Source organism: Ciconia boyciana, chromosome 1, assembly GCF_034638445.1.
Source record: "Ciconia boyciana chromosome 1, ASM3463844v1, whole genome shotgun sequence".
Lineage (NCBI taxonomy): Eukaryota > Metazoa > Chordata > Aves > Ciconiiformes > Ciconiidae > Ciconia > Ciconia boyciana.
The window spans coordinates 61,395,493-61,418,437 of record NC_132934.1 but is presented as its reverse complement, the minus strand read 5'-3'; the positions used below and the strand labels follow the sequence as shown (position 1 = coordinate 61,418,437).

Below are 22,945 nucleotides of genomic sequence, written 5' to 3'. Positions count from 1 at the left end.
AAGCATTTGTGCAGCCCCTATATATGTAAATGCAGTTTTTGCCTTGAAGTAGTGATATAAATTGTACAATTTTGCCCCCAAAGTATGTATTTGTTGAGGTTTTTAAAGGACTGTTAACTGCCTTGTAATGGGAAACAGGCACAACTAATTTGCTTCCTGCTTGCTGTGTAACATTGCTTCATTAGTTAATATACACATGCAACCAGAATGGTATTTAGGATGTCCTGAGTTGACTTGCAACCCCAAGAGACCTTTATTTTAGCTGTGTGTCAGTTGTGCACAGATGATAGGGCTGTGTGACCCCTGCATAGCGGGGTCAGGCTATGAGCTATACCTGGGGGGGCTTGAACAGTTTTAGGTAGCAGTGAGCATTAGAGGAGGTGTGGAATATTTGTATAGTACTTAAGGGTGTTTCTATCCTGAAAAACATCAGGGTTACAGGTGAGGTGGTGCTGCTGCTTTTGCAGGGAGCTCCCTACCTTGCAGGGAGTTAGAGCTGTTTTAAGGTAAGGGCTGTTTTTCTTTTGGGTTTGTGATCTTGATTCGGTAGACTTGAGTGAGTCCTGGGAGCTGAAGTAAATTAAGGTTGCAGGCTGCACCAAAACTGGTTGGGAAAGGAAGAGAATTATAACCTAGGGGGACCGTGCTGGTTTTGGCTGAGATAGAGTTAATTTTCTTCACAGTAGCTAGTATGGGGCTATGGTTTGGATTTGTGCCAAAAACAGTGTTGATAATACAAGGATGTTTCAGTTACTGCTGAGCAGTGCTGACACAGAGTCAAGGCCTTTTCTGCTTCTCACCCCACCCCACCAGCGAGTAGGCTGGGGGTGCACAAGAAGTTGGGAGGGGGCACAGCCGGGACAGCTGACCCCAACTGACCAAAGGGCTATTCCATACCATATGACGTCATGCTCAGTATATAAAGCTGGGGGAAGAAGAAGGAAGGGAGGGACATTCGGAGTGATGGCGTTTGTCTTCCCAAGTAACTGTTACGTGTGATGGAGCCCTGCTTTCCTGGAGATGGCTGAACATCTGCCTGCCCATGGGAAATAGTGAATGAATTCTTTGTTTTGCTTTGCTTGCACACGTGGCTTTTGCTTTCCCTGTTAAACTGTTTTTATCTCAATCCATGAGTTTTCTCACTTTTAGTCTTCTGATTCTCTCCCCCTTACCACTGAGGGGGGAGTGAGCTAGGGGCTATGTGGTGCTTAGTTGCTGGCTGGGGTTAAACCATGACAGGGACTTAAAAGTTTAATTTTATGACCTGAATCGGTAGGTGAAGTATCTTTAGTTTATGTGGGAGCTGTAAGGAGCTGCTCTAGGACCTGCGGCAAAAGATTTGAACAGCAGGTCGAGTTTCATTTTTACAAACCTGTGTTAGTCTTAGAGCTGTTAAGATGCAACTCTAGAGGAACAGCTGAATGGTGGTCTTACTGGATCTGCAGAATTATGGGTTCCCATGGTTGCAGTTTCATAGCTCGTATCTTTTGAATTATGAAAGCTCCAGACCAATTCTGTCTGTGATGTCAACCTTGAACTTCCCTGACATCTTTTTAATCCAGTCATCTGCCTGTCTCCATTCTGTAATTTAGCCTGATGGACTGCAGAACTACATTCTAGTGAAGTGCCATGGAAACGCCTAGACATCATCATTAAGACATGAGCTGGGGGAGGAAGAGTTGGGCTCGCACTCTGTCATGCACACTCTCTCGTGTACATGTGTGTGCACACACATGTGTGGACACACACCCACGTTTTGGGCAGCAGGAACCTCCCCAGTCCAAGGAAGCGGTTGACTTTCTCCCAGTTGAACTCAGGATGATCTGAATATTCTGAATGTTTGCTTTGACTTGTCTGTCTTATGTCCATTGACTGCTAGCCTTCCAACCATGGTCTTCAACAGCCTGCTACTGTCTCTGTCCTCATGCTTTCATTGCTACTGTGAAGTTACTCCTTTGCAATGTCTCCTTCCCTTCCACCCCCTCGTAAAATTCTCTCTTTGTGATATTGCCTTCCAATCAAAAATAAACAAGACATCTTGTCTCTTGCTTTGCTTTTATGTTAATTCCTTTTCCCTCGGCTTTGTCCTGGGATTGTGAGCACTTTAAGGACCCGTTCCCACTTTGCATGTCCTCAGTGCTTCTGTAACACAAGCAACAACCCAGGAGTATTTTGTTACTATGCTAGTGGTGTTACAGGCTAATTCTGGGGTACATTTTTGGTTTTGGTTTTGGTGGGGTTTTTTTGTACAAGTGCAACATCAGGGCCAAATTTACTAAAAAAGAACGTGTTAAGATTACAAATCTGTCAGATACCAGGATGGGCCTATTGCTTGCCCTGTTAGTGTTGCATATAGGTGGATTTGTGTGTGCAGCTCTGCCCATGATTGTTGAGAGTACAGAGGAGAATAAATGGATTTACTTTTAGGCTATTGTATCAGCACATCTTTTTCAGTAATTTGCCTAAGTTTTTAGTCATTACTCATAAATTAATTTCCCCCAATTTGCACTTATCTAACAATACAACATATATGTTTGGTGGCAGATCCCAGCCTTTCCCACACACAAATTCAGAATTCTCAAGTGAGTTTGCTGTTACAAACTTCAACTAGAAAATCTATATGGGCATAATGATATGTCCTATTCTCATCTTGTTGTTGTCAGACTTCTGATCAGAGAATTCATCAAGTTAGAAGAAATCATCATCCCTCTTCAATTTACTGTGGCTTTCTGTTTTTTAATGGACAAAAGAGCATAGTAAAACTACATGTTGACTTTTTTCCCCACTTGTATTGTTCACTTTTTACATGACTCTTACAATCTGGTTGCCGTCCTAAAATTAACCTGGTGGACAGAAATAGGGTGATATCTTTTCAGCTTGCATTTGATGTTCTTTAGATAAATGTATTCCTAGTATACGTGCCTAGAATGGCACAAAGATTCCCTTAATAAAATTTTGTTCTTCTGTAGGCTAAGTGCAATAATGAATATGAATCCAGTTGTGGTTCCTAAACTGTTTTGCTGGTCAGCTATTAAGTCCTAGACACATGGAAAATTACTATTGTGAAGCTTTCATGCTTTTGTAGACTTTCTTATGAGTCTGGCTCTCAGGTCATGAGGGATTTTGTTAACTTCTCTGCTGAGGTTTTTTAACTACTGTGTGACCTTATTTAAAAGGGTGAGGAAGCATAATAATATTTGAAAAACAGAGATCTGAACTACAGTAATATCACATGGGCAAACTCTGGTTCTGAAAAGAGCCTTGAGATCAGAGGGGTGACTACTTAGTGGGAGCAAACTATGGTGAAACACTCTTGTCTGGTGAAGTAACTGTGTCTTGATTTGTCACTAAGTCTGTCCGAGATGGTGGAATTGTGATCTGTGCTTTGCACTAAAACAGGAATGTTCTCACACTGTTAAGTATGTGTGCTGCTTTTGCACTGCCTTTAATTTCTAATAAAACACAAGGTGAAGAGACAACGTTTTAAGTTAAAGGAACTTCAACCAACCACTTCTTTGTTGAAAAAGAAAGAAGAAATGAAAGAAAAAAGAAAAAAAAAAGCTGGATACTTCACAATTAGAGCAACAGTTTTGCAAGGGGATAGCGTTAGCTAGGTGTTAAGCAAAGTGACACCCAATGAAGGCAATAAGAAGGGAAGGTATTTGTGCATTTTTGAGGAAAATGTGACTTTTTGGGACACTGCCAGTTTTTAATGAGAACCAGAATACTAGGGTCTACATAGGCTATTATTTACAATGGTCTTTGTGGCAGGCAGTTTGAAGAATAATATGAATGCAAACGTAACTTCCTCACAAAGTTCTGAGAAACATATTATAACTCAGCCAGAAGAGGTTTAGTGAGATTATTCCATTTCTTGATATGGCAGAGCTCCAGGCAAATGTGTGAAGGGGGGAGCTTTAGCACCATCTGGAATCCACAAAGGCCTTCACTGCTGGCTGCCACCTTGAAACACTTACTGATAGAGAGATTTTTCTAAACCTGTTAAGCGCTTTCTTAGTTTATTAAGCTTTTTCCGCAGTATAAAGTCTAACAAGGTGTCCAAGGATCAGTGAAATAATAGAATGGCTTTCAAGTGGAATTGTGTAGTGAAGTCATCTTCTAAATGCGGAGAGCTGCAAAGGAGGTAAATTGTAAACGTTTCTCAAATAGGACATGCTGTATCACAGTCAACTGAGTTTGTGAAATTGCTTGTGGTAAGAGACCATGTGTAATCTTTTAAGAAATTTCACCTTCCTTTATTTATTATAGATTCTGACTTGGTTTTCATTGTTACATGCGTAGGATTGTTATTACCTGGTGTTTTTTTTTTTTCTTAAGAAAAACCATAGAATTTAACTCTTGTCAGTGAAGGAAAAAAGGCTCTCCAAAAAGTGTGTGTTCCTGCTGCTTATCAAGATTTCCATTTAACGTTCTTCCATAGCTAGAATATGTGCTGCCAGTGCCAGATGGCACAGTTTCTTAGAGAAGAACTAGCTCTTGCTTAGTAGTAATGCAGACAAACAATACCAAATTAGCATAAGCAAATGTCAGTGAGTTAACATAAAGCCTGTGCTATTTCTGTCTTTTCTTCTTTTCCTAGGCCATGGGTGTTGAGAGTGACCAAGAGATTGTACAAATGATTGGCACAGAGGAACATGTGATGGCTGCATTTGCTCCTAGTCTGGAAGAATGCCAAAAAGCTCAGATTTTTACACAGATGCAGGTGTGTCTTTTCACATGGCCAGAGGCCATAAAAATCTGAAGACAGTGGGTATTGACCACTTTGCTGTGTCAGCAGTCGACATACACTTAGTGTTTTGAGGTTTGTTTTTTGGGAGTTATTTTAAGCTGAGAGTTTTTAAGGGGGCAGGACTTGTCAAAAGTGAGGCTTTGCTCATTGCCTAACTGAAAAGAAAACAAACTCGAGAAATGCTTTGTTTCAGAAGGCCAGGGTTATGTTCTAATGTATGTGACAAGTACTCATGTCCATAAGATTAGGGGTTTTTGTTGAGGATGATTCCTGTTTTTTAAAAAGGAATTGCATGCCCCATTTTGCAGAAGCCCCATTGATGTGGACGTGACCATTTCATTGTGAGTAGATGTTCTCCTCCAATTCTGATCTCTTGTATAAAGCCCACAATAATAGCCACCCTCCATCCTGCTAAAGACTCGCCAGAATTCTCTTCAGTTCATGTATACTTTTTTAATTAGCCAGAACACAGGCCATTTTGCTGTCAGCATTTCCATCATGCACATATTAATCTGCTAGAAGAAGCTTTTGAAGATTAGTCTTATTTCTGCTATTTCATTGTAAACTTTATCGGATCTTTCCATGTGTGATGTTGAGTGCTGTAAAGTCTTTGCAGCACTCAAGTCTAGTGCAAACTAAAGTCTAGTTTGCATCTTTTGGGGCTTTTCAGGGTTAGAGGTAGCATGAAGGCCTTCCTAATTCAGAGTCAGAAGAGTAAAATGGTGATGCTGGAGGAACATAGAGAAATTTGAAGCATCCAGGAAAGTAGAAAAAGAGAAATGCAGAAGTTACTCTGTCTGAGAAATGTCAAATGAAATGAAAAGAAAGTGAGCTATTTGCGGAAGCAGGTAACAGATGGAAAGGATAGTCTGTCATGTAGTGGAGAGGGTAATTCTTTGGCACAGGGGGCATGGCTTCATTTCCAGGCAGGAACTTCCTGTATGGACCTGGATAGTTTCTTTGGCTCATCTGACCCGGAATTCTGCAGGTTGATTCCATTTCTTGGACAACTGGTAAGAGAGTAAGAATCCAGTAATCATTGCAAGGTGCTCTTGGAGACAGATGTGGATGCTACACAGTAGCATTTGTGCCTATTAAACAGTGAGTGCCACCTCGCAGATTAATATCTGAATGAAACTTAGCACGTACACAAAAGAACTGGAGGTGAAAAGTCAAATTAAACAAACTAGGTATCTTTGGAATTTATATAATCGTTTTTCCTATATCTCTGCAATCTCCTTTCTTTTAGTATTGTAGTAAGCATGCTCTTTCACCACTTTCCATTCCAAATGTTATCAATGTATGATAAACAACATGTTGTATGTTTAATTATAATCAATTGTGTCAATTTTCAAGAATTTTTTTTTATTAGCATCACTTACGTGTTTGGTATTTTGCACTGTGCTTGGAGTTTGTATCATCTGTGGCTAGTGGGATTGCACTGACTGAGGAATACATACAGATCTCTGTGTGTATGCATATTTGTATAGGTTACAATTCTGATGTTAATTCTCCCCCTTGACAGGCATTGAAGTACATTGGAAACAAAGTACGAAGGCAAAGGATGTGGGGAGGCCCAAAGAAAACAAAGATGGAAGAAGCACGAGAGCTGCTAGCATCAACTATTCTGACCCATGTTCTTGTATGTAATGGTTTTGGTTTTTTTTTTAAACTGGAGTAAATATGTGTGGTTGTTCATGGTGTGAGCTTTGTTGGCAAATGTCCTCGCTTGTTTTGTAGCTGAGATAAAGTAAATCATCCTCAAAATAAAGGCCAAGATTTGGATTGAGTAAAAAGTAATCTTTACGTTTATGAAATGCTGTACCATTGAACTACTTATCATACTATGCATTTTTTCTGCATAGCCAGGCAGTATCAGCTCTTAGTTCAGGACCTTATTCTCATGGCCTATACCTTTATTCTGATTTATTTTCATTTACTATCTGTTTCAATGTCGCTAATGTATATTACTTTTAGCATTTTTTAAGAAGGTAAAGTGCACAAATCCCTTTTGTGACTCCTCAGTCAGCTCAGATTACCCATTGATTTAAGTGGATGTGTTTGTCTGAATAAGAACTGAGGAACTGATACTGAAACATCAGTATGTTTTACTTTTGTTTGTTTGTTTACAGGTGAAGGAATTCAATTTTCGTGCCAAGTGCATATACACAGCAGTGATGGTGCGCAGAGTAATTTTGGCTCAAGGAGAAAATAAAGTAGACGACAGAGACTACTATGGAAATAAACGTTTGGAGTTGGCAGGGCAGGTGAGTTTTTACTTCAGAGCGAAGTGCTCTTTTGGGGTTTGTTACTGTCTGCTTTTAAAAGATGCAGAATGAGGAGCATCCCTGTCTTCTCAACTGAAGTGTTTTTCCTTTAATTTTATTTTTGTTGGCTTTTCTGTGTTGACTCATAGATATGCTTCCCTGATTGAGACTAATATATTATAATAAATTATATCCTCACTTCTGTATTGTGTCTTTATACCAGATAAAAGGACAGAGCAGTGTAAGTACAGCATCAGTTCTAGTTCCATTATAACACTGTTAGTGCCAAGAAGGCAGCAGTAAGATCCATCTTCCAGTGTCCCCCTCTAAGCAACTGGGTGAAGGAATAAACTGGGACCAAGTAGGTGCCTGCATGTCAGGTCCACTCTGTCCCCCTATGGAGAATCCAGCTTGTGTAGCAGCTCACAGAACAGCCGCTCAAGCCTCCTGTAATCTGGAGAAGCCCATGAGATTGCTTATTTGTTGTCAACTGCCTTTAGCCTCTAGAGTAGCATGAATTAACAAAGTAAGTGGTTTAAAGTTAACTTGAGCAACTAATGGAAGTGGATTGCATGGACTTCTCTGCTTGCAGAATTTTGGCACTGGAGGTAGAGCAGTAACAAAGGGCTGTGAAGGAGGGAATGGTTTGAGTTGTCTGACTGGCACTGTTCCTTTGCAGAGAAGGTGGCAGTTCACAGCTGTTGGCCAAACTACATTTTCCTAACGCAGTGGGAATTTGCCTATCAGGTGAAGGAACTGCTTAGTTACCATGGCATGGATTTTTCCTTGCCATGTGTGGTTATTTGATTAACCAATTTAGATTAGGATTGGACTTCTTTGCTGTGCTCTGTATTAACTTAAATTGGAGTTTTGACAGTCAGTATCATCTCTGGTTATTGATCAGGCATCAGAAATTCTAAGAAGTATACATAATGCACCAGGTTGGAGAAACTGTGCATCTCTGCTCCCCACACCATTTGTATTGGGATTTCTGTTGCAGCACAAGTAACAAAGTCCATTCCTTTTTGTTCATATCCAGTAGGAATTCTCACCTTGTTGTACTTTTTAAGATGTGTGCTTGCATATTATCTCATACTCCTATTCTCCTTCCCACCCTGCCCTGTCCTCCATGCACACACGTGAACACACACACAGAGCGCACAATCATTTCAGAGTAAAAACATGTGCTTTGCTTCCTAGTTTCCTGAAGAAACTAAGATGACGCTCTTGAACACGCTCTAAGCACAAATACAAGGAAAAAAACCCTCTTAACCTGTTTGGGAAAAAAAAAATCTTTTCTTCAAATTAATATGATGACTGTTCATCAAACTTCTGTGCTGAAGCAGAATGTATTTCTAAAGTGTAAGGAGTAGTAAGAGGACATTAGTGCAATATTTTAATGGGGCAAATATTTGAAGCTGTAATGGATTTAGTTGGTTTCTGCTATAATGTTGTTGCTGTAGTTCAGCATGACTGTAATCAGTAAAATTAGTTGTTGCTTTGTCATTATATTGTTCTTATTTAACTGGATTGAAGGAGTAGTTTGTTTTTTCCTAATATTTTTAGAGGCAGAAAGTAGAGCAGGTAGAAAGTTTTCTACAAGCTGTAAGAAAAAGGCCTCTGCTCACACAGATGTTAACAACCAAAGTCATTTTAAATTAACTGGGGAGAGGTTTTAAATGTAGAGGATCATCATAACAAAGCCAATGCGTATTTTTTCTACATCAAGGAGAACTATGCAGGGGGTGTTGTAACACTTGATTAAGAGTAGTTCTGGCTCTCTTGTGATATTTTAAAAGCACATTTCAAGCTGAACACTTGAGTTCCTCTCTGCAACATTACTGGTGTAATATTAATTTGATTGGATTACAGACTAAAAAGTGTAGAGATTTTTTTGCCAGTTTTGAAATGTTTGTGTTTAGCTAAAGTTTGCATGGATAAAATGGTTGGTGGTTTGTTTTTTTTTTTTTAATGCCAGCGTGTTCCTGGAATAAAAATCCTGTTGATTTAACATTTGAATAAAGAAAAAAAAAGAAAAGATTCCCATGTGAGGAGAAAAACATAGCGGTCTAAACAATGTAAAGACATAAAAGGCATTGTGTTTATAAAAATGTGTGAAAACAATAGCTGCTAATTTCACACCCCGTGGGACAAGAGAGTACGAAATGTGCTTTAGCTTTAGATAACAGAGTTGTATCCACTAGCCAAGCTGGTTTACAGAGCTTTCTCTTAGTCTTTCTGCCACTAGAGGCTTGGTAGGCCAGGTGCCAGCTGAGGTGTTAGCAAAACCTACTGATTTCAGGCTTAATCTTTTCACCTACCTTTTCTCTTTCCTTAATGTGTTCATTATTTGCTAAGCATTACTCTGTTCTTTGTCCTCATTTTTTTTTTGTTTCTAATGCAGCTTGCTTTGTATGGGTGAGATATGGAACAGCACCAAAATCCGGCACCCTGGAAAGCAAGGGATTTCTACCCTGTGACAAAAGAATACCGCCTTGACTTCAGAGATTGCCTAATCCCAGCTGTTCTGATAATATAATTAAGGCTGCCTAATGTCTTTAATTTTGCAACCAGTTTGTGTGAAAGGGAGAATTTGGCACTCTAAAGGCTTAAACGCTAAATAGCAATCTCAAGGCACCTAATTAGAATTCTCTGACATTAAGCTAATTGGTGAAACTGTATTTCAGCAGCTTAACTTCTTTATTAATTTTTCTTAGGATTTTCAATGAAAATCAATTGATGAGCTGTCAGGTTTTTTTTTTTCTTAAATATAATTTGCTCTTTAGTGCTCCTGTCTGAAGCGGGCTGAAAGGCCCCGGACTAACTATGAAATCCGTTGAATATTATCACTGGCATTCCATCCTTTTTCTTTAATCTCTTGCTCTTGACCTAAATAATGTGGTTATTGTGAGATTCTGCTTTGCCAGGTAGTCAGAGCTCTTACAGACCGAGAGTCTGTGAGTGAAATTAGCAAAGTATAATGCTTTTCAGACTGGCAAATAGTAGCAAGTTGGTGTACTTGAGGTGTAACTTACTTTATTAGTTCAGAGAGGAGGAAGGATGGTGTGGCTTTATAATCCCTATGGCATGTGGAATTAGGAGATTTTTGCAATTTTATGATCAAGAAATCAAATATGAAAACATTCAGAAAACATTTTCTGAGTGAATTTTTTCAAATGTTCTGTTAAATGTTTTGTTAAATGTTTAAGTCCTGCTCAAACTTATTGAGATCAAATGTATACCATGATTGATTTCAAAAGAGTCTAGTTCTTTTTTGACAAGACTGTCAGACATCTTAAAACTGTGCACATTCCTTCATTTTACTTTTCCCTACTTTTGAAATACTTCCCTCATAATCTAGTTTTTGGAGACTCCAGTGGGTTCTCCTTCCTAATACGATGCTTCATAAAAGATGCTTTTATTTCTGATGGAAATCTGATTTAAATGAGCTGTGACATCGCAGGTGAGTTGCAGGTGACTGAATTTCTTTTGACAGTGGTGAGAGGGTATCACCTTGTAAATGTTAACGGTACTACAAGCATCAGGAAGGGAAAGAGGGTCTACAACACCTTCCTCTCATGCCAAGACCAGGTCTAAAAACAACCACTTAACCAGTTTTCAACAAAAACTCTCTGTCCAGAGTGAAAATAGGATTCCATTTTTGTCAAGGGTTAGCATACAGTGTGTGTTATTGCTGGTTTTACAATTTAGTGACTGAACACTAAGAGTTCCTTATGTCTTGTAGAGTAGACTGTCAAAGATAATCCAGTCTTGCTCTCCATGAAGGCCAGTGGGAGCGTTTTATTGCAAATCGGATGTCTGTCTTGAGTTTCCAGGTGTTATTTGTTTGGGTTTTTTTAATTCTTAAATGCATTTGTGATGCCAGTGAAAAGGGTAGCTTATAAGTTAGTTAGCTGCTTTGCAGTGTCATTTGCCAAATGCTTTGGTCAGCCCAACTGGGGCATGTAGGTAGAGGAAAGCAAATGAAAGCTAGTGGCCCATCCTAGTGATAGAGGAATGAGTGGTTTGCTTTCTTGTTTCCAGAAGGTGAGGAAAAGTTGGGACTATATCTGATGGAGACAGTTAAAATTGAGTTTAATTCTGCACATACAGAAATAAAATTGTACCACTGACTCCAGAATGTCTTAGCTTGTGCTGGCTGAATACCTAGCTTGTTCAGCTGTACAATGCTTTGTACACTGGGAACTGCCATTTCTGGCATTGGTAGCTGCTGCATTTTTAGTTCTTCTGACACTTGGAGCTGCTGTAAAATAGAGTCCCAGGACAGGACTGCCAGGCTATAGAATTTACACTGCTTGCTTGCAAAGCTAATCATTGTGAACAGTTAAAATATATCACGTAATGCAGATTTAAGTGTTTTGGGAAGCTATTAGTGTCTGCAAGGAGAGGTTGAGCAAACTGCAGAAGCAAAGCAGATTGGAGAGCAGAAAAAGTCAGATAACAAACTTTGGTAGCCTTTCCTTTTATGGCTATTTTAAGAACTAGAAGTAATTAGTATACATATACAGGAAATAATTGGCTTGAATTGCAGCACTTTTGAAGGGTTGTATTGTGGGGGTTTTTTTCAACTCAGCTGTGTTACATAGCTTCTTTGCTTAAACTGTAGACTTTTCTTTTTTTTTTTTTTTTAAAGGGAGAGATGTGGAAGAACATTGCACTTTCCAGATAGTAGCACTTCTAGAAGAGCATGGCAGGTGTTGAACCAGGTGGACTCTCTGTGGGTGTAATTGGTTTTCCATGGATTGTGATTGGCAGAAAGTAGCAGGATAAAAGTGTATTTGAGTGAGGAAGCTGCCTACGTAACCTGAGATATGTCGTGGCATCTGTCAAGACCAGAGGTTGCTTTTGAGCCCCTAAAAGTTTCTTTTAGTTCTGCTTGTCCAGAAGCAATGGTAACTGTGCACCTTTTGTGCTTTGGTCTGGTCTTGCAGACTCTGCACTGCTTCCAAACTCTGTGCTGCTGAGTTGCTTCCCCTGACGGCCCTTTACAGTCACTTGGGTGTCTGTCTTGTCCGTTTTAAGTAGCTCCTGGGAAGGGGCACTTTAAACAGCCTTTTTCACTTTTAATAATAGAATATCTCAAAGTGACTCTTCACTTACTGCTTTACTGCAGTTATTCCATCCAGTATTAGAATAGAAGCTGCTCTTGCCTCCAAATCTTGTGTGTAATTCAGGGTTGTACATTTAGGGTATTAAATCTTTAAAAGAGTTTGTGACTTTAGGACGGAAGAAGTAGATCAACTGAATTAGTGTAGCAGATCAGGGAAAAAAGTTAGTAAATGGATAGTGTAGAGATGGACGGGTATGCTAAGATATTGTGAAGGAAGGATTAAAGCAAACCAAACAGGGATAAATGCATAGGCTTAGACCACTCTTCTACTTAATTTGCCTTCTGTTATGAGATAATTTATCTAATATTGCAATTTAACAAGGCAAAGAACTTGTGAGAAAAGTATCATTTGAGAAACAGAGAGGCTATTTTTTAACTGACAAGAAGTATAAAGGTAGAAATATTAAATGTGTTCCCCCCCCCGTTTCCCAGACCTGGACAAGTATAATTTTTCTCTTAATCCAATTGTTTTGTATTTCCAGCTTCTTTCTCTTCTATTTGAAGATTTGTTCAAGAAATTTAACTCTGAACTGAAAAAGATTGCTGACCAGGTAATCCCCAAGCAACGTGCAGCTCAGTTTGATGTAGTGAAGCATATGCGTCAAGACCAAATCACCAATGGCATGGTCAATGCCATCTCCACAGTAAGTATTTTTGTTTTCATCCTAGTATGTAAAGTTTTTCCACCGTAGTGAATGATGGAAATGTGTAAATTATGTTTTGATGATGCTACTATCTTTGGTCGTAAAAGCAAATCTATTTAACATTCTTTATAGATTAAAATTGCAAAACTCTGTCATGGGCAGGGCTTTTGAAATTCACTGAAGAATCATTAATCATCAAACCCCTTTTTGTTTCACCATTTATTTCAAAGTGATGTTTTAGTGTTTGTGAAGGAATAGTAGAAACAAACACATTTAAAATAGCTATAATGTTTGTATTTATCCAACTTGATGTCTTCTACGTTCTACTTGACTATGTAGTTCATGTTATTTTTTATTATCTGGATTTAGCTAGGGTCAGGTTACATCGTATGTCCAAAAGGTCGTTGAAAAACAGCAGGAAAACATCATGAACAGAAGACAACTGTGAAGCGGGGGGGAAGGTAGCCAAAAAAAAAAAAGTAAAGCTGAATTTTGAGCTCTTTGAGGGCAGTGCCTTTTTATTCATATGAAGTTGCTAGTATGAGCAAATTTGCAGCATAGAAATTAGTAGTTCTCTGCTAATGATACTGAACTATTTAACAGGGAAAACTGCTACATGCCGAATTATTGCAAAAACTCCCCACAATTAAACCTTTAAATATTTTTCTTGGCTAGATTTTAGCCTGTGTCTGCCTTCTACTAGAACGGATTTTTTCATTCGTGCCAGTGGAAAAGAGCAAAAGTACAATTACTAATTTGTCTAATTTGTACAACTAATTTGTCTAATTTGTACAACTTTGTCTCTTACCTCACACATCTGCAAGAGCAATTTGTGAGATGGTTCCTGAAATCGAGCTACTAGCTTGTAAATTACTTTGAAATCCATGATTTTTTAAGAAATTAGATTAGTCTTAAGTATTTTAGTAGCTGGTAAAAATTGTGCAACTTAATTTTTAATCTTTGGAACTCTTGAGAGGGCTTTTCTGCCTAGCATGAAACTGAGGTTTTTCTTCAGTTCTTGTAAACAAAATTAACTCCACAAATTGCATCCAAAACCAGCAACAGTCTGTTACTTACAAATCCCAGTGTTAAAGCTTATCACTATTTAATTTTATGAGTGCCCCAAATGTAGTTAAATCTCTACAGTGCACGTAACCAAAACAATTGACAGATTTGTTTCTCTAAATGCTAGTGCTTTCTTCTAGCCGGTGCCAGTTTTTCCATTTGGACTGACAGAGATAAATCTGCAAACTATTCAGTACATATTGTAAAGTCTTCCTTCTTCCACTATCTTTGGACTTTTTTTTACTGCCACATAAGCAGTTAAACACCATCTGCTCTTAAGCATTGAAAATAATTTCTCAGGAACAATGCCCAGTGCCTACTATTCAAGAGATTAAGCAAATACCATAAAAATCATTCTTGGAAACGACAATCTCCAATCTCACCAGAATGCTTCAATGATAGTCTCAAAGAGAATGAAATAACTCAGTGGATTCATAATTACACCAGTAGCATGCAAAAGAATTCGTAGCACTACTGCATCAAATGTACAGTGGTGTTCAGTGGTATTTGCTATAGGTCTTCTTTTTACCCTGGAAAATACCAGAAGAGAGGGTGGGTCAGGCAGTAATGCCACAGGCCTAATAGACATTTCAGCATCTGCAGAATCATCTGATGCCACTGAGGGAGCAACTTTCAGTTCATAGGAGTTTTCAGTAGGAGGTTCTCCACTGGGGATGGTCTCACAACAGCCTGGGCCCCATTTTGGTTGTTTGGACAACTTTTGAAGGAGTTATTTCCAAAGCACAAAGAATTTTTCATATTATTTATTCAAGCAGCATTTTTACCTCCCATTTTTTTCCAGTCTTTCAGATTTCACAGTCTTTTCAGTGGTGAAGAAGAAACCACATGCTAGTTTAGACTACAGATGCGATCATTTCTAGCGTGAGGAAAAACTACTCATTTATTGTATCCTTCCACTTATATTCTGATAACTCCCAGTCCCTAAAGAATGAAATGGTCAATGAGTGAACCCTTCCCGGGAAGGTTGAGCAAGTGGACAGCTTTCTTTTTACTGACTGATCGTTGGGCATTATGTCTTCCCACTTTCTGTAACAAGGAAAAAAAGGAAGTTCTGCAGACTATTTGATAGTGTCTCCAGTGGAAGCAAATAGCAAAATCATTTGGATGGGTGGTGGTTTCTTGCTGTTCATTGTGATTGTGCTGTTAATGTATAAATAAAGAAGCCAAGCAAATCACCCTCTAAAAGGATTTCAGGGTAGTACAGCAAGCGAGCTTCAAGTTATTTGTTAGCATTAGTGAGCTGAGTTTATCAAAAAGGCTACAGGAATTAGCAGAAGGCAGTCCTTGGGAAAGCATTACCTTTGAGATCTTCATTGCCTTTGAACTGACCAGTAACATGGTGACTGGGGTAAATAGTAGTAATTGGGACAGAAACTTGCTGTATCCTCTGACTCAGGTGCTGGGAACTGTCTATGGAGTAGATGTCATGAAGTCAAAAATTGTAGCACCAAATTTCAAGATCTTACAGTAGAGATTATTAAATCTGCTTGGCATGGAAACATAATTGTGTCCTGGAACATTCTCTGAACTCCTCTGTTCTCCTAATCAAAACCACAAGTGATACTGCCTGTGACAGTCCTGAAACATGAAACCTCTGACATATGCATGGATCTTGCATTTCATATTTGGTGAAATCCTACCAGAGAAGTTGGATAGACTTAAACCCCCCCCACACTCTTATTCTGTGAGAAGATACATCAGTGAGTCTTTCTCCTCTGGATTCTAAAAACAGAAGGCTTCAAGAAAGTACAGACGACTTTGCTGTCAGAATTCTCCAGCATAAATGCCTGTTTCTCCTACAAAAATAACAAATCACACAAAAGGCAGAACTGAAAGTTTGTGGGATCTAATGTAAAAGTGTATTTCACTCAAAATACCTTGTTTTTAAATACTTGAAAAAATCTATGAAGGGAGAACAGAAAATAATTTAATTTGGCTGAATTTGAGTATTGATTTACCTGTGAGGGACAGATGATGAAGAATCTTTGTGTGATTGAATATATAATAGCAAAAGTATCCTCTTATCTGAAAGAGCAGTTCTTTTGTTTCAACTTTTTTTAATACTTAGTATGTTATAACTAGTCATTTATATGCAGACAGGTAATTAGGAAGTTGTTTTATATAAATGGGCAACATTTGCTGTGCAAAGCTCCTCACATATCATTCTGTCTAGATACTGAAAAAGATGTGTAGTGTCAAGATAGGGATAAACTGCAGTAACTTTTTTTAAATGTTCATTTTATTCTACAGGGAAATTGGTCTCTGAAGAGATTCAAAATGGACCGCCAAGGCGTGACGCAAGTATTGTCCCGCTTGTCTTATATATCTGCTCTGGGGATGATGACTAGAATCTCTTCTCAGTTTGAAAAGACAAGGAAAGTGAGTGGTCCTCGGTCACTGCAGCCATCTCAGTGGGGGATGCTCTGCCCATCTGACACTCCTGAAGGAGAGGTGAGGAACTTCTGTTTTTCTTTCAGTATTTCTTGACCTGAGGAATGGAGACACTGTTTATTTCGAAGCAGGTGATCCTCCATCAGAGGAAGAATTCTGATGAGGAGGTTTCTAGAGAGATAAATTATCCTCAGCCTGACAACACAACTTGTGGGTCTTTTCACACCCCATCTGTTTACATCCTGGTCCTCCTTACTATATTGCCTTTTTTCTCCTGCCTGAGTGGACTGGCTGGAAACTGTTCAGAAATCATTTAGCTGTATGAGAATGACATGAGGCCTGCCATTTTTGCAGCAGAGCTACTTGCTCTCTTTTGATAAGAGCAGAAAGAGAGGAGTCCTAAACTCTTATCCCTCTGTTCTGTAATAAATGTTCTGTTTTGAAGTTGCAGCATCAACCTGCAATTTTTCTAGAAACATATATTATTATAGAAACAGCTTTAGCCTTTAGCTTGAGGAAGAAAAACACCTTTGTATGTTTTACTTTAAAGACATAATCCACCTATTTCAACCAAAGGATTGATGCCGAGAGTCTTTTTTTTTTTTTCTTGTTTGTTTTTTTTTTCCTGAATAGAAAGTACTGAGGGAACTCTGAACTTTCTGGCATAAATATGTAGTCAATATGAGCTAGTCTCATTAAGCAGCTGAAATAAAATTGCACTGTATAAGATACTTGGATATTTTTCATTTTAAAATGTTAAAGTTTGTGTTAGAACATACAGGATATCTGGAAAATTGAAAAATAGACTGATTTTGTATGTGCATTATGCTTCTAAGTAGCTGTTGCTTTGAAGAGAGAAATATAGGGTTATACATGGTTGGATAACTTAAGAACTACAACTTCATCACCTATACTTTTTTTATTAGTTTGTAAATGCTAAAACATTACATTTCAGTATGATATAGAAAATTCTTCCTTTCTTCCCTCCTAATTTTCAGTGTAGTTAATTTGTTTCCTTTCTTTCACTTTATACTTTGACTTTTTTGTTGTTGTTCATAAGTACAGTTTTGGAAGAAAAGATATGTATAGTATTAATACCTTGGAATAAAATGGACAAAAGATATATTTTTTTATTTTAGGCTTGTGGTTTGGTTAAAAACCTTGCCCTCATGACTCACATTACTACGGATATGGAAGATGGCCCAATTATTAAATTAGCCAGTAATCTTGGAGTTGAAGATGTCAACTTGCTCTGCGGTGAAGAACTTTCATATCCAAATGTGTTCCTTGTTTTCCTTAATGGTATGTAACTTTTCAGCAGTCTGACTCTGATCTGTTGCTGATGGAGAGTTAGGCTTCGGAAACCCTCCAACAATTTTTGGAGCACAGTCAACCGCAGATGCCGTTTTCCACGTGTAGATCATTTCATCTGTAAATATTTTGATAGGGTTAGGCAGAGTAGACAGGCCAGATGATGGCACTTAGTTGTCTGAAGTTGTGTCCTCAGAACTTTGACTGCAGGTGTGTGTAGCTGGGAAATTGACGCTTTTTTGAATTTCAGTACTGTTTTTAAGCACACTTGCATAAATAGGCACAAAAATATGTACATTCTGTTACAGATTTGTTTGTTTTTTCAGGCATTCACCAAATGAGGTGCCATTCATAAAGTACTTTTAAAAGAGAATAACACTGCTAAATTTGTATTAACTTAAATTTACAAATTCAGAGCTTCATTCACAGAAAGTATTTAATTTTACTGTAATCTGTATGTATTTTTATATATATTCATGCAAGTGCCTTTAAAAACAGAAAGGAAACATCAATTGTTTGCAACATTTAGCAATGTTATTCTCTTTAAAACTACTTTTTAAAGGGAAATTTGCTTTGTGAATGCTTAGAAAAAATTAGGCCTTGGAAAACAGGCCTCTCGGTTAAAGGGATGGTTTGGTGTATGTGCTTTGCATCTATACGCTTATGTTCCCTTTACAACTGATCTTTTAGTGTTTCTAAATCAACAGGTACTATGATACCAGATTTCAAAATACTGACATTTTTAAAACTATGGCTGTGATTTAAAAATAGCCTTTTGTCAACAGCATCCACTTCCAGGGACTAGTATTTAATGTCTGTCACCATGAATAAGTTCTCCATTTACCTCTGAATTAAACAGCAGTTGTTCTTCAATCCTCTCTTTTCCCAGTAACATAAAAGCAACACTTGACCAAACTGCATTCCTTTGCTCTGCTTTCCTGTAGCAGTATGTTAAAGATAAGATTCAGTGAAACCACGTGCACCCTTTTCTGTCTTGTTTTATGGTCCAAAAGGGAGTGCAGAGCAGAAATACTGGACTCTTCCTTCAGAGGCTCAGTCTGTGGTATGGAACAAGATAGTTAAGTTCCCAAATGTATATGATTTAGTACTAAGTGAGGCAAAACAATTTACTGTTCAATCTACTAGTTTGTGGGTTTAATCTATAAAAAATTTCAGGCTTGTGGATGGCTGACTTGGTTCTAATTTAAACTTGTGACCTAAGAGGGCAGAAAATCTGTTAAGTACAAATCCTTTAAGCTATGAAGACCTTTGTATTGTCTTATAAACTCCCTAAACTATCATGCTTTGTCTCCTTTAAAGTTTTGTTTAAAATGACACCATACTTATTTTTATTTTATATATTAAGATGACTTTGGTCAGGTGACTCTTTAAATGAATTTTACTCTCTTGTTTGTTCATCGTGTATCAGAATACTTAAGTATATGCTAAAGTGTCCTGCTAAGATAGCAATAGCTTGTTGAGCTAAGTTCCTGAAGGAGGAATTCTGGTGCTGTTGTGAGTGATCACGTATATCAAAAATATCAGATCTTTCTAAAATTTCTGACAAGGCAGCAGGACAGTTCCTTGGTCTGTTCTTGGAAACCTTGGATCCATTTCAGTACAGGTGAAATTGCAGGCTTCAGAAGTGTTGTTTGCTTGTACATTAATTGCTGAATGCGCACCTGAGCAGAAACATATTTGAAGAAAGCTGGATGAAGCATACCATTTGGTTTCTGAAGCTATTTGGAGGCAAACAGATGACCTGTGAAATTCTGACACTTTTTTTTATGTTTACTGAGAGAAAAAACGAGCCAATTCTTATTCATGTCAGAAAAGGGAAGTTTTATGACAACTCCTATTATTTGCAAGAATAGGAAGTACTTCTACGCATGCTAGACGTGATCAGAATTCGTAAGTAGAGTTTTGGATATGCAAAGGATGCACCATGAATTTATTCCCTTTCTGAATAGGTAACATCCTCGGTGTCATACGTGATCATCAGAAATTAGTCAAAACGTTTCGGATAATGCGTCGAGCGGGTTATATCAATGAATTCGTTTCCATCTCTACAAATCTTTCTGACAGATGTGTCTACATTTCCTCTGATGGAGGGAGATTGTGCAGGTAAACATCTCATCAGAATTATCTCACTAGTGAACTTACTATAAGCACTGTTTTATCCACTGGTAAATACACTGGGCTAAGACTTCCACGAGTACAGATTTAAGCAAGTTCAGTAGGACTTGAGCATCTCTTTTCTCCTTAAATAGCCCTCATTCAAACCAGACAGATCTGAGAAACATACTATATAGTCAAGCAACTTAAAAAAAAAAAAAAAAAGCCCAAATAAATCTGTTTTATCTGTAAACAAAAGTAAAAACAAAATGTTTCTTCTATCTTCTTTCTAAAAAAAAAAAGGGGGGGGGGAGGGGGGATTAAAATCAACCTGATTGGCAACTCTAGTAATGTCCACCGTCCCTGGAGGGGTGTTTTACTTTCTGTGAAGTGAGAAACAAGCAGCCACTTGCCTGTTATCCCATGGGTGTGATATCACATTTTAGAATGAGAAGCTACTCTTTGTATTCAAGGGCCTTTACTTCTGGTGCAAAACTTCCTCAGGTGTGTATTCCTCTTTGCTATAATACCAAGAATTATGTCTCACAATTTTGATTTATTTCATTGCTTACCCTTAAGTAGGTAGGGAATTCAATAAACCCATAAGGAAGGTCTCTGCCTTGAGATGCTTATGCTCTTTATTAGACGAAAAGAGTACCTGAATGTCACAGAGGAAAGCAAAAAGGAATTGGGTGGTTAAAATGAGAAAGAGTGGAACAGGACAATATTTTGAGGCAGAAAGTCAGGATGATTTATAGTAGAGGCTAGAAACTCCAGTCAGATTATGGCAGCACTGTGCTAGGTTATTTACAAGTAAAACATCTCCAGGCCCAAGCAATTAGCCTAAAGAACAAGGCATAAAAGATGAACAAAGCAGAGATTGGGAGAGGCAGAATGAATTAATAAATACATGCATATTTTAGCATTGACTAGCTGTGCGCATATTTTGTGCGTACTTTAAAGAAGCAGCAGTCACAACTACAGTTGGCATTCCACCTTATTCATTAATTGAATCTCAGAGCATGTTGAATGCAGTCTGAGGCACGCTAGACGCTCCAACATAGTGCATGTACAAACCATCACTTAATCATACCTGGCCAAGAGATCCAGAGTAGGGGCATAGTCAGTGGCAGACAAAGCACTTTTCCAGTCAAGGCTAATATCAGACATTCTGCAGGTTTGGAGATGCAGCAAAACTTCCAATTTGTAAAATAAAGACAAGTGAAATCATGTGGATTTCCAGGAGTTTACAAAGTTTGCTTTGTGGCACCCCCCACCCTGCAATTGTTCAGATACCCCTATTAACCATTTAAAAGTGCTCATTAGTCTCCAAACAGTTATTTAGACTTCAGAGTGGACTCCACAAGTATCTTGTAGCTATTTGCTGCTCTTTATAAGAGCAACTTGTCCAAATAGCAACAGCCCTTGGCGTTTCATTCTTGCATGCCATCCTTTGTGTCAGTGTTTTCTTGTGGTAAGGAAGCCTTCAGAGATCCATGTGCTGTTGAAATTTATGGATTCATCTGAGGTCCCCCATAGTAAATGTCTGTACTTTACATCATGTAAGTAACAGCAAAATACATTCTTGCGTGTGGACACTTGAGCACAAACTGTTCACTTAGTGTTGTATGAAGACCCTGCAATATCCATATAACTTGATGCTGTTCTTAGCTTTGTAGATTGGGAAATCTTAAATCTTTTAAAGCCATCAACAAAATGTGTAGGTACAACTTATAAAATGTTAGTTTAAAGATTTAGAGGGGGGAAAAGAAGGCTTCCTCCTCAAAATTGAAATCTTAATTTTTCTTGTACACTTTTTGGGTACTTCATAGACAATATGTCAGGTCAGGATATCTGTGTATCAAACCAAGGTCTGAATAATTACTGATTGTATTTATGTGGCTATATCAGTTAAAGGTGGATAAATTTTAAAAGTGGTTTATAAAATAGGTTGTGAGTAGGCAGGGTTCTTGCTGTAAGTATAAATTAAGTTACCTGCCTAAGTATTTGCTATGAAAATCTTTTTTTTTTTAATTTTTTTTTATTTAATTGTAGACCCTACATAATTGTCAAGAAGCAAAAACCTGCAGTTACAAACAAGCATATGGAAGAACTGGCTCAGGGATACAGGTACACAATTCAAGTAGACCGTATTCATCTTCACTAAGCAAATACTGTGTGGAAATACTTCAGTCAGGCAGTATTTCACAATCACGGGGTTAGCTATGTAGAGGAAAAGTCTACTCTCGTATATAAATTAATAAAAGGTGTATTGGAGGTTTTCTGTTTGAAGTCAAATTAAGTCTGGTCATCTTATTTTGTTACTGCTATGAAATTTGGTCATTATACAGAATAAATACATCTCACAGCCTCATCTTTCTGCAAGTGGAAAGTCTGAGGCAGTATCATCTTTCTCCTGATTGAAAAATCAAACACGTCAAAGGAATATCAACTTGACCACCCTAAACTAGGCACATTCAGAATTAGTTTTGAAACTCCTTGCAAATTCTTAGTTTGGGTGTTTAAAAAAACACACATACACAAAAGAGTTTAAATTTAGCTTTAACTAAATTTTGCAAAACCATCACAGAAACGTACTAGATTACCCTTATATTTGCCTGCATTTATGGTGATGATGAGTACATACAGGAAGATTTTATTTAGTTATTCAAATAAGTAACATTGGTCAGTCAGACTGTGTGAAGCATAGGGCAAGGGGATTAATTTAAAAAAATACAGTTTTCTTTAAATATGTAAAATGAACAGAACTTTTAATGTAAAAGTATTTCTCTAGTTTAACTTCTACACATTACATTCCTTCAATATATGTATTATGTAGTTTTATTTTTGCAGAAATATAAGAAAAAACAGTACTTCTACTATAATTTTTTAATTTAACTGTAGGAATTTTGAAGACTTCTTGCACGAAGGCCTCGTTGAATATTTGGATGTGAATGAAGAAAATGACTGTAACATTGCACTATATGAACATACAATTAATAAGTAAGTATGCATTCAGACTAAACACTGGTACAGGAAAAACTTTTATAGGGTGACTCTCGGAAATGCAAGCATGTTAATAATAATGTTACTGTTTTCACACATACACACTGCTCCCTTGCTAATGGTTGAAACAACTCCAGAGGAAAGCTTAAGAAAGAAATCTGTTTACGCACATCCTAAATTATCCATGGGATAGTTACAAAAATTGGTTTAGCTTTTGGGTTTTGGGAGATCTGTTCCTGCTTCT

At 37.9% G+C, this 22,945-nt stretch overlaps 1 protein-coding gene across 1 annotated transcript in view; it reads left to right on the top strand.

Annotated features, from left to right (window-relative positions):
- The window catches only part of POLR3B (RNA polymerase III subunit B), an 82,815-nt gene that overhangs the window by 17,850 nt on the left and 42,020 nt on the right, over nucleotides 1–22,945 (top strand). Inside the window, exons 10-18 of the mRNA XM_072870572.1 lie at nucleotides 4,601–4,723; nucleotides 6,276–6,392; nucleotides 6,883–7,017; nucleotides 12,631–12,792; nucleotides 16,129–16,329; nucleotides 17,409–17,571; nucleotides 19,551–19,704; nucleotides 21,751–21,825; nucleotides 22,600–22,698. Coding sequence (XP_072726673.1) covers nucleotides 4,601–4,723; nucleotides 6,276–6,392; nucleotides 6,883–7,017; nucleotides 12,631–12,792; nucleotides 16,129–16,329; nucleotides 17,409–17,571; nucleotides 19,551–19,704; nucleotides 21,751–21,825; nucleotides 22,600–22,698 — 1,229 coding nt within the window. The remainder of the gene's footprint in view (nucleotides 1–4,600; nucleotides 4,724–6,275; nucleotides 6,393–6,882; nucleotides 7,018–12,630; nucleotides 12,793–16,128; nucleotides 16,330–17,408; nucleotides 17,572–19,550; nucleotides 19,705–21,750; nucleotides 21,826–22,599; nucleotides 22,699–22,945) is intronic.